General features: G+C 40.4%; 1 protein-coding gene across 3 annotated transcripts in view; it reads left to right on the top strand.

Moving 5' to 3' along the window:
- DOCK5 (dedicator of cytokinesis 5) overlaps nt 1-24,169 on the top strand; it is a 97,799-nt gene that overhangs the window by 4,932 nt on the left and 68,698 nt on the right. For all 3 annotated transcript variants that reach the window (XR_015705993.1, XR_015705994.1, XM_087763117.1), the window contains exons 2-5: nt 12,816-12,899; nt 19,934-19,974; nt 20,975-21,030; nt 21,894-21,990. Coding sequence is in view for 1 of the 3 variants with exons in the window: in XM_087763117.1 (XP_087619243.1) it covers nt 12,816-12,899; nt 19,934-19,974; nt 20,975-21,030; nt 21,894-21,990 (278 nt within the window). In the remaining 2 variants the exon portion in view is untranslated. The remainder of the gene's footprint in view (nt 1-12,815; nt 12,900-19,933; nt 19,975-20,974; nt 21,031-21,893; nt 21,991-24,169) is intronic.

Genomic DNA, 24,169 nt, shown 5'->3' with positions numbered 1-24,169 from the left:
TCGAAATACGGTCTGTGATCAAAGGAGTTTCACAGTACTGATAGGAGTACATCATGTCAAATTAGAGCAAAATTCGTATTTGTTTCAACTTGCTGCTTGCCTTACGCCTACCATTCCTGCAGAATGCTTCTGACGTGAAACTAAAGTCCGCTGTTGTGCAACAGGTTCCTGACGCGGGCTCTAGAAGGATGGAAGAGCCCGTTCCTACTGCAGAAGTGACTGTCTTCTGTTGATAGAAACATACTACAACTACTCATTTTTCCTTCCGTTTGCTTTATTATGATTTGTGTCTAAAAATTGTCACGGTGATGGCAATACCAACAAAACTTTCAACAGGGAAAAGTAAAAACTTGGCATTATTGACAGCAAAAACTTTGGAATCTTCAGAGTAGTGTATGACACTTTATTTCTGATTTGGTTCCCCATTTTTTGCTGCTGTGTCTGCCGTTTATTTGCTGTGAAAGCTGGCTGTGCTACCTCTTTCTTCCACAGGCCTTTCTATTTTCTGTTAATCCATACTGGCCCGAGTCTTTCTTCTCTTACTTTTGGTGATTACTACTCTGCTGCTTGAGTAGTTCCCTGTGAAACTAATCCTGTGGACTTCAAAGGCGTTGCTGACATGAACAAGACTTGTAACAATTCTTATTCTTATATTGAAAAGTAATATTTCTAGAAGTGTCTTGTGACTTCTGGGTGCTTTAGCTCTTGGGTACCACCTTGAAACATCACCAACAGTCCTGATGTTTGTGAACTATCATACAGTTCATCTTACTAACAGTCAGGTCCCTTTATGGAGGCTCTGAATCCTCTCTTGAGGCACCCAGAACGGCTAGTCGCCTTCTAGAGTTTTGGCTGAGCTGTCTCCTGCTGATTAGATGTGGGCCTAATTGTTCAGAGGTATCAAGAGGCTGTAAGTACCAGCTTCTGCTAGAACTGGGTGTGCTGACCAGTTCTGAATTTCGCACCAATCTCTTGCATATTCTTGTGGTTCTTCTTTTGGCATAGGACTGTATTTGCTAGTACAAATGCAGATAGGACCTGTGAAAATTAAAAGCAAAATAATAAAAGCTTGCGAACTGAAAAAACTTAAACCAATAGCATATTGATTAAGAAGCAGTAAACGTGTAACAATCTTTCCCCATCGTTCAGAAGTTGAAAAATGTACACCCCTTCTGCATGCAAGCTTGCCAAAGCTCCTTTAATTGAAGGTCAACTTTTTTTTTTTTTTGCTATTTAACTTGCATATAACTTGACTCTTAGGACATTTCTTTCAATTAGTGCTTTGGGGTGGGGGGGGGAATCCTATTTATGCTAGCATGTTAAAGAGACAACCGTGGCCAAGCTGAAAACTACCTTGGTTCAAAGTCATAAACGCATTTATCCCCTTGCTACCAGAATGAGACTATGTTTTCAGGTCCAATGCATTTAACTTATGATTGAATGCCTAAAATACTGTAATGAATTTTGGTGCATTTGCCAGGAAACATGTGCTAATAAAACTGGAACATAAATATGAATTACTAAACAGCTTTCTAGGTGGCCAGTTCCTGGTTGCCTTCAAAAACTGAAGATGTTACAGAGTGCTAGTTGGACCAGTTGCTTAAATGATAAAAATGTCTTTTTGGTACAGTACAGACTGTACCGCCTAGGAAGATCTCCCAGGAATAGAGGGGGGAGCACTGTTTAAAGGATGGATTGCTCTGGCAGCCTCTTGAAGCTTTCAGATAGGTGTCTGGCACATTGTCAGAATGTGTCTAAAAAAAGTAGTAACTGTTCTGTGGAGATTATTCTTTGGCCACTTCTTATACTCTCAATATTTTTGGAGGTGTTGCTGCAATAAAAGTGGACCTCATTCTGGAAAGTGCTGAATCTGGGCAAAAAGTTCATTGAGATACAATGGAGATAATAATAGTTTTCTGCTCGTGGGAAGCTTGGTACTTTGATCCTCTGCAATAATAAAAGTTTATAACTTCGGCTCTCAAGTTCTAATGCTGTTTCACCATGTCATGGGCAAATAGTGGCCAATTAGTTCTGAAAGAGCGCTTTTTTCTTTTCTCTTTTTTTTTTAAATGTAAGAGTAACTAGTTTAAATATTGGAGACCTGATTCTTGCAGCGCTTCCATTATCATTGCTCTGACGATGTAGTGGGGGCTTCAAGCTGCAGAGAGATGGAGCTTAATGTAAAGGAATAAAGTAGCTCTAGAAAATGAAGGGAAGGCTACAGCGCATGGTACGTGGTTCCAAATTCTTCATCTCCTTGCATCTTGTGCAGTTTAATTAAAACTGATCTGCTTACTTCAAATTTGGAAGTAGCTTGTTCTTCATTCTTCTTGACAGCAAAGGGATCAATATTCTTGTTTGGCTTTTTTCATTCCAGACTAAGACCCTTAGTTCCCAGCCAAAGTTTCCTGTTCCTCGTTTCAACACTATTCCCCTGTTTGCCATTTGCTTGTTACCTGAGATAGGTGGCAAGATAAAAACGCTTTGGAATTAAAGGTCTGTGGAAATGTGAAACTAACTGTGTATCTCGCTATGCAGTGCCAGTTCTCTGATGGGGCTTGTGTCATTTTGCAAACATGAATCAATGAAACCACAGGCATCCATTGGGAGAGTAATCTGTTATGAAGCCTGTGTTGAATGAGAAGGACTGAAGGTACAGAGGCCAACTGAAATCCCTATGGTTATGCATATTAGAAATTCTACTTGTGTTAGCCCTGCCAGCACGAGTTAGCTCAAGCGCTAGTTTCCATAGAGGTGTTATCCAGTGGAGGTAAAGAGTTTCTTGGCAGCATACCCCAAGTTTCTTAAAATGCAGTGGGTTGAGCCATGCAATGAATTCTTCTCGTGTAAATTGTGGGAGGGCTTGTCTGCCTCTTTCTGAGCACGTGGATGGAAAGGGGAAGGTGTTGGAGGCCCGAGAACACTTGTACAAAAATTTATGGCTGTAATTCTGGTGGGTTATGTTTGCAGCTGATGAAGTGGGATGCCTTAGCTTTATATTCTCTGTGGGTCTATCAGCTTGAGTTTGGCGTTGATACGTGTAGGTGTGATGCTAGCAAGAGACAGTACTGAAGTTTTAACTCAAGTGAACTTCATGGTGAAGGCTAGCCTGTAGGCACAGTTGGACTCCATGCTCAAATGTTTTACTCGTTAGACCTCCTCTCATCTCTCCACCCTCACTCCCTCTGGAAGCAATAATGCATACAGCAGAACTCATTAGATAGTAACACTCACAGTTCTGTACAGTAGTATTTCCAAGTTTTCTTTCTACTTCCTTTGATGTTTTGCCCAGTAAGAACTAGGACAGTAATTTAAAGCCAGTGGCAAATTCACTTAATTCTTTTGAAAGTGCCACACGCTTTCAAGTTGGGAATTAGCTGAGTAGTCCAATTTATCAAGTGATAGTTTGGGTTTTTTTGCTTTTACAAATCTGCTTGAAAATTAATTGCAAAAGTTACTCTTGTACTTAATGTATCCAAACACAAGTTGCACATTTGCAGGCTTGGAGTATAAAAAAGGTGATTACAGACAGGCTTGGTAAAATTCAGTTGCAATTGTATGTGTATTGTAAATGGGCATCTGTTTCTTCACATAGAAGAGCCATAAAAATGGAAACATTCAAAATCAGAGGTTACCTTTGACAACTGGATTTCAAACCTCTGGTAGGTATATGCAGTTGTTAAGGGGTTCGTACCTACATTCTGGTTTTCTTTTGTAGAGGACAACCCAAAGAGTGCTTATGTGCCCATTTTCTTCCAAGTCTCTCTCTCCAAAATGCATAATACAGAGAAGATGCATAATATTTTAAGTTTATTGAGTTCTCGTGATACCAATAGGCTAACCTGAATGCGAATCGGATTCTGCTTCAGCTAAAGCCAATGGCAAAACTGTCGATTTCTGTGGTCATATGATAGTTGAAACAGTGTTACGGGGTTAGAACGATTGCTCTGAAGGACAAGACTATGATTTAATATATTTTTGGGAGAATACTAATCGTTCAGGCTAGATGTTACTGCTCGGATTTCAAAGAGGCAGAATAATGCTGCAGGGCTTGGAAGATACGCACCTTACAATAATATCAAGCACCCTTTAACCTAATGAGATCTATAAGCCACCTGTCATTATGGTATCTAGTTCTTGTAGCCTCGCCAGTAGATGAAAAGGAGCTGTCTTGTCTTGTATCGTGCATGTTGAGAAGGTCGCTGCGTCACGGTGAAAGCAGTTGAATGTGTATCTTGGTAAATGAATGAAGTAATTAAACGCGCTGGGTAGATGTGTTTTGTGAAATTAGAGCTGGTAAAAGTGCAGCTTTGATAGCACCAGGATCTGAGGTTTCTCTGTGGCGCAGTAGTAATAACAACGTTGGCAGCTGTTGCTGCACCTTTCCTCCCTGAGCCAACTTTAGGCTGCTCAGAACTGAGTACCACTAAAACAGGAATGGCAATTTGGTGTCACTGGCTTCTTTTCTTCTGTGTCAACTGAAGGAAGGTTGGCTCAATGAAACTGCAAGATCTTCCAGCAGCTGGGTTGAGAACCATTAAGTCAAGGACCGCCTTCCAGGCCCAACAAGCAGTGTGTTGTCATCTTTTTGCACTTGGAAGCTGCTTTTGGCACGTGAGTTCCAAGTTGGGTACTCCTGCATCTGTTCGTTCCATTTGAAGACTGACATGTTATTGCATGTTGTTTAGTTTGAATCAACCAGACCTGAAACAGACTGTAGCCTTAAAAACTGCTTTACACTGTGGCTAACACTTCATTATTTTATCTTCCCTTTTTATGTTTGAACACGGTTAGGCGGGCACCATTCTCACTGACGGCAGGAAGTAGATGGAGGCTGGCAATGCAGTGGGAACAAAAGCCAAGGGCATTCCTCTAAACCACAGCCTAGGTAATCTTTCAGACAACCTTAAATGGTTGTTGTTAAAAAATGTATCAAGGCAGCCTGATAAAAGTTCACGGAAGTGTGAATCTTCAAGAAGAGCGGCTAGGCTATTTTCTTTTTTCATCTGTCTATCTGCAAAAGGGGACATTTCATGATGTTGCAAGGAAACTGGAATTGCGGGTCTAGTTTTTTTTAGTTTTTTCTTTTTTTTTTTTATCAAGCACTGGATTAAGTTGAGCGTAGTACATATTCAAGAGTGGTTTGGCTCCTACACTGCTAGTACTGATTTATTCCTCCATTGGCTCACAGCACTCCCTCTTACTCCAGACCTAAGCTGAGACAGCTAATGTAGATTAATTCTTTATCTGAGCTTAAAATCCCTAAGGGCCCTTTAGAGTGAAAATAATAAAAGGAAGTAGAGAGCCTAGTGAAGAAAATTACACAGCTAACGATTTGTGTATGTGTTACCCATGTGTAAAATAAAATGCATACTTGTTATTATGTACTGTGACGCTGCTATGCATTATTCTGGTACGTGCTTTCAGGAAAATGGTTTAGAAAATCACTGCATGTGTAAAAACCAGCAGAGCTTTAAACTCCACGTTGGGATGGGTAGAAGGGAAAATTGGACTTTTGGAGATGGGGCGTATTCGTGTAACTTTTGAGGTCAGAGTGGGTTATTGTGAATCCTAGAAGCTCTGAATCGAGTTGATTCTTTAGTCAGTGGGGGAAGGCAGAGTGGGTTCTACCGTAGCAGGATTTTGCCGAGGGTGTCCATATGACCTCCTGTCTAAGCGTATGTGGAGAGACTTGTTTTCTGGTCGTTTTTGCACTGTAAGTTTTCTTTGCCATTGGTTTCCATGGCCTCCATGTGAGGAGGAGGCAGAGAAGCCGAGACTTTAAAGCTCTGGGAGCTTTAAAATGTGGAGCTACTTAAAAATGTGCCAGAAAGAGGTTCCAAATTTTTTTCAAGTGTCTGTCTGCTCGTATACAGCAAAGTCTGGGTTAATATGCCATAATGCTATAACCGATGCACTGTAGCCTTGCTCTGCTAGCCACTGACATAAAATTAAGTCTAGGAAAGCCACTGGTCATCACGAAAGCTTATTCTAGAGTCTCATCAGTATAACAGAGGGTTTCTGTGCAGTTCAGGTCACAGAAGCAGCTACAGTTTGGCCGCTTCTACCCCAAGCACACTTACAGAGACACAAAACAGTTTATGCTATGATGACGTTATTACTGGTATCCCAGTCAGTGTATGTTTAGGATGTATATCTCTGTCCTTTATTGCAGTATAGATGCACTCTGAGAACAGGGTCTCCTTTATTTTCATACAGCTACTGTGGTATAAACACTTTGCAGTAAATATTTGAGGGGAAGATGACTAATGGGAATTCTGCAGACATGAAAAGATGGAGATTATTTCTTTTTCTTTTATAATCAGTATGTCTCTTGCTTCAACAGTTCTGAATCATCTCAGTTTGCCTGATCTGAATCTACTAAGAAGCTCTAATTAAAATACATGGGGTAATTTGTCATTGGGTCTGCCACTTGCTCCAGAGCGTTGTTGTGGAACTGACTGTGGGTTTAGTCTGTAGAGTTTAAAGCCATAAGAGACCATTAGATCATCTAGTTGGAGCACTTGTGTAACGCTTGTGAAGCCATCCATATTCCCATGGGCTGAGGTTGTTAAGTTGTTTTTTTCCAAAGCAATCCAGGCTTTAAGAGATTAAACCATTGATCCTAGAATCTGATCCAATCTATGATGGAGAGAGAGAGAGCCAGGAATATCCAAAAGTTCATGATGGCACGACTGAAAGAGAAAATCTTCCCCAGTTCTAAATTTGGAAATTAGTTTGATTTAGATTGTTTGTGCAGGACAGACTCTGCAAAACCTTAGACTATTTGTCCATCCCATCTCCAGGATAACATTCTGTTATTCGGAGGAAATAAGAAAAATCTTAGCAGACTTTTGATCAACTGTGCGTCTGGCAGACACACTTCCTTGTCCTCGGCAGGTGAGCAGGTCACAGCCTTATTTGGGTTTGGTTATTGGTATAGTCTAAGGCTGGAAATGCAGGTGTTGGAAGCATGTTTAGGACAGTGGATCCTCCTGCTTTTCTCATGGTTCTCAAAAGAAAGAAGTGAATATAGAAACTGACAGTTACAGAATCCAAATTAGAAAGGCCGTGCCGTATCCTCCTGCACAGGGAGTCGGTATAATTTCTCAGTTGATTTAAGGCCCATTTTTAAGATAACCCAGTTTAAAAATGTTAAGGATAAGTAAAAGTCCTTCCGGGTGTATTCCTGTATGTGAGGTCAGCCTGAAACAATAAATACACAAGATGTTAATGGTCCACCTCTAGCTGTGGCTCATCAGATGTTTGACTCTGAAGTCTAATGATGGCTGTTAATTAAAGCATTCCCATCCACATAATCCTGTTATTCTGGATTATTTGCATTCAAAATGCTAAGCAATCACTTGGAACTTTGTAGAATTGAGACTGAATGTCAGCATCAACCAGTTCAGGAGTAGTAATTTTTTTCATAACAGTCAGTTAATGTGCATGTTTCACAGTGTTGAACCATGACTTACTTTTTTTTGTTTTTGAAGTAGTAGTCTGACATATAAATCTTAATTATGCTATTCTCAATTTTTCAGACACAAATTCCTGGGAAGTTACAAGAACGTTTTTGCTCAAACATCAAAAAGCCTTTGTTCCTATTAAGAATTAATTCCTTGGGCAGTTCCTTGTTTTTTAAATAAAGCCACTGTTTTTTTGGTTATATCTTGGCAACAGATAGCATACCAGGCTTCTCCAAATGGGGCCGTCCGGCATAAATGCCATTTCTTAATACAGGGTTGTTGCAGCATAAAAGCACATATTTCTGTTTCCGTACAATAGTTTTCGACTCTTCAGTTGAAAGATGTAATCAGATTGAAGTCTGGTTATTGCAACAGCACTGAATGTGATTCTTTGTTCGGAGGAAGCAAGGCACAGCCCTCTCCTATCAGATAGTGGTGAGGGCAGACTTCAGACAAGTGGGACATGGTATTTAGAAGCGGTTATAGTGTCTTTGTAATGGGTGGAGGGGTGGTTATTTTGAGCCAAGTTAGAGATAACGCATCTTGCAGTGGCTGTGTTTTTCAGGCCAATAATCCATATTTCAAATGCATTTAAACAAGTTATTGAGGGAAGGATTCCATTTCATTCTGCTTAGAATTACGCACAAAATGGTATGTGACAGTTTCTGCCTCGTTCACGTTAGTTTCGGACATTTTACCTGCGTTTCACTTTTAGAACCCTCTTGAAAATGAGTTACAGTCTTGTGGATAAAATGGGTCTAGGAATTAATGCTTGGTTTTCATCTTTGGATATGCTGCAGATGAACAGTATGACGTTCAGTTTTTCTGTCCTCAGTTTCTCTGCATGCAAAAGAGAACAACTGCTACCTTTCTAATACATGTCGGTGGTACTGTGTGAAAGACACTGCATTGGTGCAGGAGATCACTTGTCCAGATGTGCACTGGCTCTTTAAAGTGCAGCCAGATGTGTACGTGGCATTGGAGCTGACTGCACCATCACCTTCCTTACAAATTAATGTTGTTGGTAGGCACTGAAGAAATAAGCTTGACGCTGCTTTCATGGAAACGTGCCTCATCTCCCACTGGTTTCACTAGAAGCTAGATCAGGCTCAATGAGTTGCTGACAGACCTCTTGCAAATTAAGGTTTCTCCCAGGCCTCTTGGACAAAGTGAAACTTTGTGGCTTTTCAAAGTGTGTTTTGGGTGTGTTTTTGTGATATAATTGTGCTGCTTCTCATTTTCCGCCCCGTGCGTGACATTGAGGCTTCTTACTGTTTTAAGTGCCGCTGTCTGGTGTTTCACAGATCAGGAATGTGTCCGGTGATTAATCTTGTGCCTTCATACAACTCGAGGGAGTGACATAACTAAACCTGCTCTCCCCATCATAATACTGTCCTGTGCCAGCCCGCATCAAACTCTGCCTTTTCAGAAACTTCCAGCTCACCGGTAGCTATTACTCAGAGCCCTGCTACCCTGGAAAGCCCAGGCTATCTCAGGTTTCCTTTGCCATTCGGGTAGTCCTTGTTTCTGGTGATGCCCGTTGCGTGATGCTTCAGCACAGAACAGCGTATCCCCCGACACCCACCGTGCACGCCCAGTTGTGCAATGCCTTTGGAGTTCCTTCTCCATCCGTTTTGAGGCATCACCTTCTGCCCTGAAGCATGAAAATTGCTTCTCCTTATCTTTACCTACATTACTCAGGCTGCTGTCATCAGTCATGAAGTTATCTGTTGCCCTTTTCAAACCAGCTCCAGCGTTGACTCCTCTGACCTTCCCTCCTAATGAATTCCATAGGCTGGATGCACTGTTGAAAAAAACATTTCTTAAACTTTCCACTGATCAAACTGGGGGACTGTAAATTAAATAATATGATACATTGCCTCTAGTTATGCTCAAAGAATATGGTCATTAAAACAAACCCAGTATCTCCTTCTTCTGGATCATGTTTTCTACCTCTGCCTCTTTATTTAGATTAAATTTGCTAGACTTCAGTGCTGCTTTTCATTCGGGTTGATAAAAGGAACAGGATCACCATTCTAAAGTGAATTTCAAAGGACAAAATCTCAGCTGAAGTTTAAATTGAAGCAAAAAGACTTAACTTCCGATATTCCTGCAAATTTGGGGACAAAAGTCTCTATTTTTTTTTTCCTTCTTCCTTTCTTGCTGCTCTGTCAGGATTTTATATGAACTATTTTTATTTTTTCATGCCGTGACCATGTTTGTTATGCGCAGCGTCCTTTTTCTTTTAAGTCTGAAAGAGGTCAGATTAAATACACACAATGAAAAAGAGGCTAAGCAGTTCAAATAACTGCAGATGGACTATTTCGGACAGGACTGACTTCAAGCAGCAGGAAGCACCAGTTGCAAACAGTAAAGCTCCCAGGGAAAATATGCCAGCAATTTGTCTTTTATAACCTTGTGCATAACCATTGGGTAGGAGATTTTATATACAGTGACCCTCTGTTCTTGCTCAATTCAGTCTAGCAAAGCAAGATGGTACAAATCTTGCCTTTTTTTGATGTGTAGTGGCAGAAGCGTGTTCCTTTAGCTTGTAAATGCTGCAGGTTGGGATGTGAAACCTTTCTGGTAAAGCAGGGAAAGAGAAGGGAAGGCAACTGCAACGTTCAGTTCTCTGTCTTGTGGCTGTTGTGATCTTTGGTGAGGGGAACTGCAGTGTTTAGTTCTCCCTCTTCTTGTGGCTGTTGTGCTCTTTGGTTTTGAATTAACTGTCTGTGTTCTCAAAAGAAAGGCGTGTCTGATGCCCGCCCACCTTTCTGTTAGACACTTGGTGTTGCTCAGACCGCTTTTGTCTGAAGCTAAAGCGGCATTTTATGGAAAAATACAGGCTGGTATTTACATGATGTCTGTTTGTCCCAAAGAAACCCAAGGCATCTAGAAATTGTATGTAGGAATCCCTATACATATAAGCACACATGCATTTCTAAACAGCAGCCATTTCTCATGGTGAGCACAGGCATGAAATGGGAATCTCAAACAGCATTTTAAGACAGAAAGTAAGGCAGTCCAGCTGTAACCACAGGAGGAAACTTCAGTAGACAGAATGTAATCGGCCAAGTTAGCAATTGGCTAAGACACTGTGCTTTAAATCTTCTAAGTCTGTTGACAGGGCTATAGGATTATTAATGTCCATAGACTGCTTGATGCCTGGACTTCACCTGAGGAATGACACCTCCTGTGTAGCGCAGTGTCCCCGTAGCACGTTGTGGGCCAGCAGTTCAGCAGTGACTCCAAAGGAAGCCTGGATTGTTTTATCCATCCCCACCGCTTCCTGCTGCACCTTGGGGAGATTTGGAGATGTCCCATCCAAGTCATGGCTTGCAACATCCCTGCTTAACATTAGTGATTTGGCAGGTTTACTGCAACAGAAGGCATGGCCGCAGGGAGTTTACTTTCCTTTGGATTGGGCGCTGCGCTTTTAGGCTGACCTCTGCAAAACCTTGCAGAATTATTTTCTGTATCTGGCAGAACGGTTTCTTTTTAACTGAATCAAATACAATATTAACCAGTTCTTCTGTCAATTTACGATCGTGGCGTCTGTCAATACGAGGTAGTTCTTAATGGATTACTCTTATCTACTCCTGTGTATATTCGTCCTTGTTTTTGGCCATAAACATTATCCAAATTTTTCTGCAAAAATGTTGATGGGATTTTTACTTTTGGGCCTATTCTGGAGCCTTTAAGGTGTCTAAACTGAATATCCAGATGACCAGTCATTTTTTAATATCTTGGCTTACAACACCGTTGCGGGGAGGGAGAAGAAGCTGGATGTCGAAGCAGCTAGCGCCTTAGGAGCAAAAGTCCAGTAACATTCCTGTTACCCTCTGGAAAACGATGTGATAGATTCAATGCACGCTCTATGTGTATCTCTGCAGGCACTGAAGTTATGGGAGACATGAATTAGGGCCACCGTGAACAAACACTGCCTCTGCAGCGTAAGAAAATAAGTATCTGTTTGTGATCAGGGTCTATTTCAGATACCGCAGGGAATTCGCATTGCCTGCCTACTTCTGTTGGATTATTTATAGTTAGAATATTTTAAAGAAACCTAGTGTATGTGAGAGAATTTCCGGTGTGGTAAGCCACAGTCATTTGTTTATACTGGATCCTTGCCAGGAGGCAATATACCTCATCTTGACGGAAATGCTAGGCATTCGATGCAAATTTCCTGACATAAGAGCTCAATTTTTTATTTATTTATTTAATTTTCAGAGAGAGTTCTTCAAATACAAACCCTCTGAAGAATTTTCCCAAAGCCCCTTGGAAATGTTTGCATGATTTATTTGCCTTCTTAAAAAGAAACATTGTGCTTACTTCACTAATACATTTGCTTGCGGAGCAGATTTGGATACGTAAATATGACACTTGCGTGTGTGAGAAGATTGCATTGCTGCATTTAAGATGTGATCTGTACTTAAACCAGTGTTTTAAATAAATAAATAAGATAATCTCATTTTGGTTGAGGAGTGGTCTGTTCTGACTTAGATGATCAATTCATTGAACCATAGCAAAGCATTTTCCTGACTGCTTTATGTCTTTTTACTTGCCTTGGTTTGAAAGCAAATTCAAATTAAACTTTCTCATCTCGACAAGCCTCCAGCAGCTCTAAGGAGGGCTCTTCTGCTTTGCCCAGTGAAACTGTGCACCTCAGGAAAGTTCCAGAGGAAAGGCAGTTTAGAAGTGTGGGCTTTTGGACTTAATCCTATTCCTACTGGAAATCCGATAAGCATTCAGATTAGCTTTGTCTTTGGTAGGGATTAAATTTGCAGGGAATCTCAAGTTTTTGTGCTAAGATTGTTCTTGTCTGGAAAGAGCCTTTAGCAGCAAATAGTCTGAGGCATTTAATACAGAACAGTGGCATTTTTTCTTATGACATCTAATTTATGTTGTTTTGCCAGTGTTTGAGTGCTACATTGCAGTTAGTCCTGTGAAACACTAATAAAAAATGACAATTACCTAATTGATCCATAACCTCTGCCTGGGATAATAGTGACCTTTGCTGGGCACGTTGTCAGTAAAGGGGGAAGATGCAGCTTCTTAATATAGTGTCACAGGCCTGTATTCTTAAAGGTAAAAGACAAACTTTGTTGGCTGTTAAGAATAATATTTCTTATCCTTGCAGGAACTGATGATAGAATCTGGAAATAGATACGCTACACACTTTTCCAGTGTATTATATACACGGGATAGCTTAGTAACTTCATAGTGCTTTTTCAAAGTCATATTCTGCCTTTGACAGGTGCCATGAGACCAGATTTCAAAATCAGACTACCTCACAGCTTTCATGATTGTGTTTTTCATCTCTCTCCCCCCTCTTCCTCTTTTTAGCAATATACAATTATGACGCTGTCCAAGATGTGGAGCTCTCCTTGCAAGTTGGCGATACCGTTCACATTTTGGAGATGTATGAAGGTAGGTTGCAAATCGCTTCCAAGTACTTTGCAATAGTTTTTGAAAGCAAATATAACAAATAAAGATTATTTTTTTAAATAATACAAATGTCAGATCTAGATTTTCAACTTCTGATATGCCCAAAAGCACAAAGCTTGCTATGTAGTGTTTGCTATATGCACTTGACTTTTAAAACGGTATTAAAAATACATAAAATACAGAAGCGGCAATCATATCTACGCTGTTCCTGGCAGAGGTTTGTCAAGGTAAGATTTCACTAGCATCTCAAGGCAGTGCTGCAAGAGAAAGAAACACTTCTGGCTGTTCATTCCTGTTTTCACACCATACCTGTTTACCTTGGCTCTTCCTTGTGTCAGGCCCAGCGCTTGCATAGTCATGTGATGAACTGATCCAGCTGGAAAATAATAATAATTAAAAAAAATACAGCTTTTAACCTGAATAAGGTCTTTGATCTGAGACAACAGAGGCAGTGGATGAAAGAAAAGGGGAGGGCAGGTCTAATTGTTTCAAAAGTAATGTTGGTTTAAGCTGTAATATCATGAACTGGCATTGTATGTTTTAAAAAGCCTCCAGTTCTGGAGCTTCCATGCCCTTTTTAGGCTGCTTCTCCCCGTACTTTACTGGGAAGTTTTTCATAATACATACCTTAATGTAAAACATCTTGCAGAAAGGAAAACAAAATTCCTGTTTTAAAAAAGATGAAAATTGCGCTTGTGTGTTTCATATCTACTTATTAAACTAGACTGTTTAATGAAGATTTCAATAGTAGGAATGGAACACAGCCATTTAATTATTTTAAAGAATGTAGTAGTCACTGCTTCATTTGGAAGGCTCTCCAAAATTCAAATACTCTTTCCAAAATATAAATTCAGTCGTTTTTACAAGCAGCATCAGATTGAAAAAGACTCAGCGTACAAAGCCTCTTTAGTATCTCTGCTGGGAACGTCAAGCTGCTTGTTTAGCAATTCGTTCTTAGCCAATTGTTCTCTTTCCACCTCTCTTTGACCTTGTCACTGGAAACAGGTAGCCAGTTCCTGCATGTCAAAGCAGATTATGTTGCCAATGTGTGTTCTTTACACTGATGTGTGTGATAGTGGTGAGTGTGTTTGATGGAGGGGGAGAGAGGGAGAAAGGGGAAAAAATCCGTATGTGAGAGTACTAACTTGTGTCTTTTTGCAAAACTAGTTCATAAGGGAGCGTCAGGGATGAAAATTGTCCTCGTGAAGGGGATGCATCTTGTACTTCCCAAAATGTTTAGGTATTCCTTTCTCTTTTTTTTTTTTTTTTAAAGCAGCATCACTGTTTAATCCTACTACGTGGTCTGTAATCAGCTGTTTTAACAGAGAGACAGTCAAGAATACAAATGAATACCCAAATGGCATCCCTTTTTTACCTGAAATGGAACTTCAGCCTAAGAGGATTGATTGTAAATTGTTTGGGAAGGTGTTTTGATTGTTTTCCTACGCTGAGCCATCAGTGTGGCATCCTAGTTTGTGACTGAGGCACCTAGGAATTACTGCAGTACAACTAAATACTTTTCCTGGAAAGACCAGCCAAAAATTCAGGCCAGACACTTATGAATCTAAAGGAAAAGGCACGGATTGTCTCTGAGATGGTAACTCTGCTGTGGGTCTGGTCTTATTTTCCATAAATTCATCTTAAAAACTCCAAATTCTGATATTCTGTCTGCTTGGGAGGAAATTCTCATGTCTTATCATATCAATTTTTCTTTCTTTTGGGACATCAGCTTTCAGCTTTGTTTCCAGACATCTGTGGGTTGTGCTTTTGAGAACTAGCGTTCTCACAAGAAGCCTTTTCTGTTTTTTCTCATGCTAATGATGTATACTTACAAATACAACTCCAGTCTGATAAAAGTGGGGTTTTTTGTTCCGCTAATCGCTGTTCTTATCTGGATGCACAAGTCTCAATTTAGAAAAAGGTTCCGTTTAAGCAGGGCGTTGGCTTTGCAAGAAGAAAGGCTCAGAGGTGCCTTGTGAAGTCCTTTTTTAGTTGGTGTGAGTTATCCCTGCAGCTCCTGGCTGAGGCCGTTCCTTAGGCTATCGGTAACATTCTTTAGGGAATTAAGGGAGTTTTTCAGGATTGTCCAGAGGCTCTCATGTAATGGTAATAGCTGCTTGGAAAATCTTGCTGCTTGCTATTGTTCCTACCTCAGGATGCACAGGAGCATCTTTTGTGAGTTACCAGTGGGTTGTGAGTTGCACCACGGTTCGCTTACCGCTCTTTCAGTTATCTAGAACGTGCCTGCTTTTTCCTCCTGGTTGAAGACAGCAGGTATTCATTCCTCAGCCGTGTTCAGTGAGGGCTCTCTGTGTATCAGACAGCCTTCACTTGAAAGCTCTTTGTATTCTGCATCTGGGGTTTTGGCTGGCTCTGCTCTGTCTGCAAGAATTGAAGTGCACAGTTTGTTCCTTGACAGCGAGGCAGCAAGGTTGAAGCTTGTGCAGGGTTTTGGTGTTAAGAGTGAATGTTATCTGACTCTGAACTGGCTGAATAGCTTTGAGACATAACACTGATACAGTTAAGCCATTATGGTAGGTGTGTGAGAAGCAAAGAGCAATAAAGTGAATTAAAGTGCAAGCCAGAAGGTATGGATGTGGTTTGGTACAGGCCTCTGTGCTACACAAACTTCTAATGTTATGTGGCTTTGCCACAGACCGTAGTGTCTTGCAGACTCTTAAGGTGGAGTGCCTGCAGTCAGGTGCTGCTGGTGTACTGCCTAATGGCCTCGCAATGAGAGAAGGCACCTTTAAATTGCAAAATCCCTGCTCATTTATGCTAGCTCATGCTATCAGGAGTTAGAGGCCTCTTGCAAAGGCTGGAAGTCCTTGGAAAGTTGGCCAAATTTGGGGTGAGGCTCTGGCATTGCACTTCTGTTAACAAAGCTTTCTTTTCTCACACTCTAAACAGATGCTTTGCCTAATGTATTATAAGTTCCAGTTACAACTGCACAGTTAGGCTTGGATTGTGAGTGCACAAAAGAAGATAAGGGAGTGATAACATGGTAGACTGTTCGTACTGCTGGACTGCAGCTTGCCTATGTCAAGGATTCGTCAAAGGCTGATGAACCCTGTAAAGAGTAGCTTCAACTTGGACAAAGTACGCAACATCGAAGTGAAGGTCATCAGAGCTGAAACCGCAAACTGAGCAGTTTGAACTAAAGGTTTCAGGTATTTCTAGTACGCACTATAACATGCTGATGTCCAATGCAGCTCGAATCCGTATAGGGACAACCTGAGAGCTGTTTGCTCTTGGATCGAATAACTCCGTAGTCTAGATTATGCGGCATTTCTTTCAGTCCAGGAAGATGAAGATTGTGGCATACTGCATCTTTGTCAATCTGCCATTGGGTGCAATTGTAAGTAGGATTTGCACTGTAGATAGGGTCTAAATTTGCATATTCAGTGTTTTACTTTGAGACTGATTTTAAATACCTTTTGAAATGTCTTAGTTGGGCTCCAAGCACGCTGTGAAACACCATGGTGTATTTATTATACATGAAGATCTGGAAGATACCAGTTTTCTTAGATGTACCTTCCCTTTAAAACAAATACACATATACCTTCTGCAAAGCATGGTGGTGTTAGTTCAGATGTCTTGGTCATGATACGCTCTTGTAAACTGCAAAGCAAGGTGGTTTTTTTTCTCCTCCTTTCTCTGGTTGGCTGTCTGGTTGCAGAAGGGCATGAATTACTTTTTCCAGTTGATAACAAGGTAAGCAGTGCATGCTTTTCCTGTTGTTTGCCAAATATTGTAAAGACTGGGCATATACTGCGAAATCCAAGAAAAGAAGGAAACTTGCTGTGTCCAGTACTGTGAAGGCTGCTTCAGTGCAGGATTTACTTACTCTCTGGGAATCTGTCCTTGAGTAGTGAGCTGGGGAGGATACGTTTCTGTTTAGGGGAATCTTTTCTAATCTGCAATGTATATTATCATTTCATGCAAGCTGTGGGAAATAGCCAAATTGTGGATAGAAGTAAAATGTGCCCACGTACCGTGATTCTGATCAGTTTCTTCTCCTGATGAAAATAAGTTTGCATTGAATTTGTTCCTAGTTTCAGTCTTCTATCTTTCCTCTGACCGCCGTAGATAAATGAAGCAATCCCTTGTTTTATTTCGGTACAGTGCAGCGGTATGTATGTTGTGGTACTGAGAGACAGAAAGAAGAGGAACAAAGGCCTTGTGGTTAAGCACGTGACCTGGGATTGCATAACTGTATATAACTTTTCATTGTCTAAACTGTTGTAATTTGAATATCTTTTTCTTAGATTTTCTGATCTTTTACATACTGCATAAAATCCATTTAATGAAACATAAAATTGAGGACCTGTGTTCCATTTAAAAAACAAAAACCAAAACCAACCAAACAACAAAAACCAAAAAACCCCCAAACCAACCCCCCCAAAACCCCGCAAACCAAACTTTATGACATTTCTTTGCAAGACTCAGTCTGCTATCCTTGCGTTTTTAATCAGATTTCGGTTTGAAAGAGTATTGTAGTAGCTGAAATTTGCCATGTCATCTTCAACTGAAAAGCCTTTCTCCATTTAGCACATCTCTGCTTGGGGAAAATACTCAAGAGAAACACTTCAATAGTCTATCGTTCCTCTGCAGCTTTAGGCAGGTTTTGTTGGGTTTTTTTTGTTTTGCTTTGTGGTGGTTTTTTGTTGTTGGTTTGTTGTTTGCTTTGTTGTTTTTTTGTTTTGTTTTTTTTTTAAGAAGAAATAAAGTAATCAATTGACCACTGCCAAAAGCTTTTGTTCCTTTTAAAATGATGAATAAGTTCATTGAAAATTGGGGCAGAATTCTGAAAAAATTGTATGAGATGCTTGCTGAAATAGTTTTGCGTAATAATATACAGCATGCTTTTATGCAATGATTGCAAAATATTTTACAGGAATATGGTTAATGCCAAGAGGCCATTTTAAATATGAGGAAGTTGTGGTATCGAACAGCTGAGAGACTGTCTCAAATGGAATTGAAATCACTGGGAAAATACTCTTGTTAAATTCCAAGAGCTTTGTATCACACCCTAAATAACTTGTACTTGACCATTCAATTAATTACAACTTAGATAAAAATAGAACCTAAATCTTCTCATCCCTAATCCAGTACCTTATCCATTGGTCCATGATCAATGTATAATCTTACCTTCATCCTGTGGAAGGAATGGAATTTCGTCTTTCCTTCTAACTTACTACAGGAATATTGGGATTTATGTGGTCAAGCTGATTCGCTTTCTCCTTGTTAGAGAAAGGGGACAAAACTGTGATTAAAAAAAAAAAAACAACCAAAACAAAACACAAGACCCCCCACAAAAAACAAAAAAACCTCACCCTAAACTCTAATTTATGGTCGAGGGGTTTCAAATCCATGGTTCTTCGTGGAACCTTCTTTGCTAAATATATAAATATATGGTGGGAAAAACCAAAACAAAACGCCACCCTCCCCTCCTGTCGTCTTTGCCTGATTATTCCCTTAAATCCCTTTGCCTTCTTGATGCTGTTCCTTCTGGCAGTCAGCTGGACATAATCATCTTGGATCAGTGATGTTGTCTGTCTTGATAGCCCTGAACATCATTCACGCATTGCAGACCATAATCTATAGATTAGCAACCCTTCATGGTCGCTAAGAGGTAGCGTCAGTGTTTTCGGTTTCAATGCAAGTAGAACCTTAAGAGTCAAAAAACGGTGCTCTAGGAGCAGGGTTAATTGAGAGTTGGGGTCGCAGAGAGTCTTCACGTTTGGAATGATGTTTTTAGTGGCTAAGAGTCAGTGAGAAAACGGAAGTTTGCATCCTACCCCAGAACAATACAAGGGACATTATGCCTGCACATCAGTGTTCAAAACAGGGCAGATTCTTCTTCTAAAATGGTTAGTTTGTTATTTCCAGTGCAGTAACTTCAGGAGGACTGAAGGTGATGGAAACTGTTGCTTATGGCAAGGAACAGGCACCCAGTGGAAAGAGTGCACTCGATGATGCACAGCTTTTCCATTGCTGAGACAAACGATGAAGGTGAGGGTGGAGAGAAAAAATCCCTTTGTCTCTCACAGTTTGGAGGTGGTGGGAGAAGAGTGGGAGTGACTGGCCCACAGCTCTGCTTCTCTCCTATCTGCTCGTTCAGCAAGGCTCACTTGAGGATGCAAGAAATACAGCGACTTTTTCATATGCTTGCATTTCATTGACATTGAAATCAAAATACTGGTCAAACCCCAGGTGCTGAAGAGAGAAGACACATACATCTGAAAGTGACATATGCTTTTGAGTCGTGGGGATCACAGTTATTACTTTGTATCTTACACTTTACTAGATCTCATCAAGATAAGATTGAGAAACAATATCGTTACCAGGGCAAGCAGGTTGGGGTTTGGGTTTTTTTGCCTTATCTAATAAAACATTCTCTTTCAGCCTTCCTTTGAAGGAAGGCTTTAGACTGAGTCATAGAAGATGATAATGAACCTATACAATGTGGAGCTCAACCACAATCTATATGATGATTTGGATGAAAATGCACTTCATAGAGAAGAAAATTTTGAAGGGACGGCGTGGAATTGGACTTGGGACACTTGAATATATTTCTCTTTGCCAGATACATGCTATATGACCTTGGGCTAGTAGTTCTGCATGCATGTCTGTGTCTCTCCGCCTCATCTGTCAAATGATCATAGCAGTGGGTCTGTGCTGTGTCTATAGCTTGTGAGCTTTATGGACAAGGATTGTCCCTTTCAAAATGTGCAGCACGGAGTGGCCCGCTTTTCCATTGAGCCCTATCAATACAACCCAAATGGATATGCAGAGTAGAAGTGAGGGTGTCAGTTCATGGTAGGAACAGACACCCTTCTGCCCTACTCGTAGGAACCAAGCCTCCTACAACGAGAGCAGATGTGTCTTCACAATAGTAGATCTCAAATGAGCAAGATCAATAGATCTATGTTGTAGAATCGTGGTGAGCATGACAACGTATATTTAATTGCTTTAGACAGGAGAAAAAATTTTTTTTTGTTTCCCTTTGACAGGCTGGTACCGAGGATACACACTCCGAAATAAATCTAAGAAGGTATGACCTCACTTTTCAGTAACTCTAATTTTTATTTCACACCTTGCCAGACCCCATCCGGTGCTGTAATCTGCTATGCTTCTGCTGTATTTCTTGTCTTAATATTGTGCAGGTCTCCTCATTGCTATGTCCTTTGCCTTAGTGATAGAAATAAATGCCCTTGAGGTAAATGTTTCAGAACCATTAACTGGGTACTCCTCCATTGTAAGCATGCGTAATGTAGTTTGAACTAGCAAAATTGACTGTTGCCTATCTGCATACGCTAGCTTATTGTTTTATTATTATGGTCTTGGACCTGTACACGTCCAGTATTAGTTATATGTAATGGTAAGACTAGAGTTTTGATTTGACTTGGAAAATATTCCAAGAAATTATGCACGCATGGACCTCGGCCAAACTTCTTGAGGTTTGTGAAACCAGTCTGAAAACTGCATGGAAATCTGGTTTCCCATAGGAATTCTGGCACCTCTTTTCAGGCGTAAAGGGGAATGACAAGAAAATAGAAAAGGATTGTAGCGCTCCTAGAAGGTTTCTTTTAAATAATGGAAACTTGGGACTGGTGAATTCCTACAAATGCTGTCATGTGTTGTGAGCTTTTCTAGAGAACCACAGGTCCAGGGCAACTTGACAAATGACTCCAAGAGTATTTTGTAACAAGAACAAATGAGTATGATTGATAGTTTGCAAGAGCTTACAACATTTCATACAGCAAGATGAGTGTCATTACAGTGAAACAAGGAATTAACTTCTCTGAGGTGCTAATATCAAATACAGTGCTCAAGCATGCAACCTGATGCTCCTTACTGGCTTTTTTCCTGTGATACTGGGACTGGTGGACCTAACATGTTTCTGTTTTATAGGTAAACAGTAAACATCAGTCACAGTTACTGTTCTGCTGATCATGCTCTTACCCTCTTCCCCTGCTTTCTGTTGAATGCATTTTTGTCAAGTCATATCCTATGGTGTGATTTATTTATTTTATTTCTGTATTTATTTTTAGGGCATTTTCCCAGAAACATATATCCACTTAAAAGAGGCAATTGTGAAGGACCGGGGGTAGGTTGGAGCTTCTTGAGGTATACTTTTGGTAGCAAGAACAATGGAATGGTGTTACTTTTTTTTTTTTTTTTTTTTTTTAAATGAAACTTAAGCAGTGGTGGTTGTAATGAGTGCTACTGGTCTGTGCGTGCAGCAGGGCATACCGCCTGCGCTAGACTTCTGGAGCTGCATAACTTTTTTTTTCAGAGTATCGTAGATACCACAATTGTAGGCATAGGTGCAGGAGAATACTGTTTGTAAAAATAAGAAAGCTCTGCTAGACAAGTTAGTAGTGAGGCAGGTCAATCAAGTTACATTTAGCTCCTCTGGGGACTTCTGCAAGTCATAACACACTCCTGCTCGCAGCCAAGTAGCCAGCAGGAGTGTGAATTCCTTCCTGTCTTGGAAAACATGTAAGGAAATGACTCCTCATTTGATTCTTAGAGCTGGTTCTGTGATCGTTAGAGTGAGAGGAAAACAGCAGTTGCAAAGGAAGAGACTTTAGAAAGTACTTTTTTTTTTTTTTTTTTTCTTCTGGTTTTGGTTGGGGTTTTTTTGTTTTTAGTTATTGTGGCCAAGTTACCATTGCAAGCGGTGATTCTTCCAAACTTAATTTCTGTCTGTTTAGCATTATGTTTCTGGAACAGATCAGTTGAAACGAACAAGACTGAAAGAAACTTGAAACATGGGTAATGAATGCGCACGTGTCTGTTGGAGAACCAGTTGAACAATTTAAGAGTCTTGGCATCATGACTGAATTTTGTGAATAGCCAGCCTTCTGAAACTTCTGTTTACGCGTTTATTAAAAAAGGATGTTTTACTACTAAGTTTTAATCTCGAGTGTAACACTTTTTTCTGTTTTCTCCTTTTTTTTTCCCTAGGCAACATGAAACAGTGATTCCAAGTGAATTGCCCCTTGGACAAGAACTCACTTCTACCCTGAGGGAGTGGGCAGTTATCTGGCACAAGTTATATGTGGTAAGGTTTCTTCAGTGGTTGGTATTTTATTAAATGACCTCAGATCAGATGAGATGAGACTGGGCTTTTTGCAGCGCGCTTTAAGACTTTGAATAGAAAGTTAAACAGAATTGTAAAACTATCATTATTGTAAAATTGGTCTTAAGAGAGGCTAAAAATGGTCTGCTCCCCACTGAATGGGATGTGTGATCACAGACAGAACTGCAGTTTGGTCTACGCTACAGTGTTCACTGTTCTTGAGTAATTGATGACACAGCACTGATGAAGCATTGACTGGCACAAGTCACCCTCAGCATCGTGTCAGCTGGCTGGGGCTGTGTGTGTGAGTCACAGTTCACTAGTAAAATAAGGGTTCCTGCTTTGCCTGTCACGCGTCTGTCTGCGTGAGGGCAAGATGTCTCAGTTGTGTGAGAAAGTTGTGCGAGAAACCGTGGTGTTGTTTTAACAGAACCTTTAACAAGTGTGAAGTGTGTTTTTCTAGAAGTATTGTAGGTGCTTAATAGAATGGTTGATCCTCACCCCAGAGTACTTACAGCTCAAACAGGCAAGGTAGACAAAGGATGGGAAGAGAATTAGGGCCATGTGCGGTGGGGGAAGATTTGACCCGTCAGAAGTCACATAACACATTTAGTTCCCATAAGGCTGGGGAGAGACCTTTCATCTACTGAATCTGTTTAGTGGCCTGGCCGTATGGTAGCCACCTCAGAAAAGTCAGAAGCCAAGGTAATGCATGGATTTGATAGTTTTGCTAAGGTGGATGCATTCTTGCTCAAAGAAACACAATTGGAGTTCACAATGAATTGCCTTCTTTTGAAGGTGGTTATTAAGGCACATTAAAGAGAGTCAAACTTGATTTTTCTTTGGTTAGTAGTGAGTTCAGCCTGCATAGTATGTGCTCTGAGACTTTAATTAAGACGAGATAATGGGTTTAAATTAGCTCTAGCCATTCAGTTTACCCAGCGCAAGCTCTTCTATTGAAAATTTCACCAGGCCACAAGTACGTTTTGTTTGTGCACCACGAAGCCACGAGAATTTGTTCCGCCTTCTTACTTTAATGAGGAGCTGTATGTGATGTTATTACTGTGTGAAAAGAGAGTTTTGTTCCTGGTTTCTTTCTTTTTTTTTTTTTCCCCTGAATCTATTTTTCTTAAGAGCAGAAATCTTTCATGTGCCTGTGCTTGACCATCATAAGTCTTATAATAGTCTTGGAAAATGTTGTGGTTTGAAATGGATTTGAGTTTATTTTATTTTCCCCTGCAGTATGTATAAAAAGAAAAAAACCAAAAACAACCCCCCCAAAAAAACCAAAAAAAGCTGAAGGAGGAAGGAGGTATTTGAGGAGAAAAAGGAAATACAGGGGATTTTTTTCTTTGGTAGCATTTCCTTTCGCTTCTTTAATTTCAGTTTCTTTCAGCAAACATTGCACCAGTGGGTATATCTCCACTGCAAAATAAATATAAAAATGGGTGAGAGTTTTTAACTTTGATTAGTTAATGGGAGTTAGCCGATGTAAACAGCTGTAGAGATAATTCAGCTTTATCTAACTGTCAAATTGAGTTCTGCTCTATATTTCCATGAAAGCTAACACAAGTTGCTTTATCTTAGCAATTATTTTTACACAAGAACACACTTTTTTCTTTGTTTACTAAATATATCTCTAATATCTTCCCTATAAGAACTAAACGATTTATCTAGCCTCTGTCAGCCCCTTCGCGTTCACCAAAATTAAAAGGAAGATGGCTATTTATAGATTTGTGTTCTCAGGGGGCAAATTCTGAGGGGTTTATATCATTCATGCTCTTTGCAGAGACCAGAATGGGGAAATAATTTGAATGAGTCTCTGTTGTGTGGGAGCAGTTGGGCTTCATAGTCAAACATTAACAGCTTCAGATCAAGAGCTGACGCTAGTCAGCTGCTGCCTGAATGTACCAGCAATATACCGTTGGCCAATTCCCACTAGCTGCTGGGTGAGATACAGTCAAAAACCTCTTGATAGTCATTTTGGAGCTGCATAACCATAAACATTGTTGCAGTAGATCAAAGTTTAATGTCCTTTGATTTGTGGCACTACCCTCCGAAAACGAGCTGCACTTGACACTCGGTGCAAATCAAAATCATCCTAGTGACTGGCTCCCTATGTGGTGGTGAAGAGGGGACGAGGCCTGGGTTCCCTTTTGAA

The sequence above is a fragment of the Nipponia nippon genome, unplaced genomic scaffold, assembly GCF_047370975.1.
Source record: "Nipponia nippon isolate SJK-2023a ecotype South Korea unplaced genomic scaffold, ASM4737097v1 scaffold_27, whole genome shotgun sequence".
In the NCBI taxonomy this organism is placed as follows: domain Eukaryota; kingdom Metazoa; phylum Chordata; class Aves; order Pelecaniformes; family Threskiornithidae; genus Nipponia; species Nipponia nippon.
The sequence above is the reverse complement of the archived record's forward strand: the minus strand, read 5'-3'. Positions and strand labels throughout refer to the sequence as shown.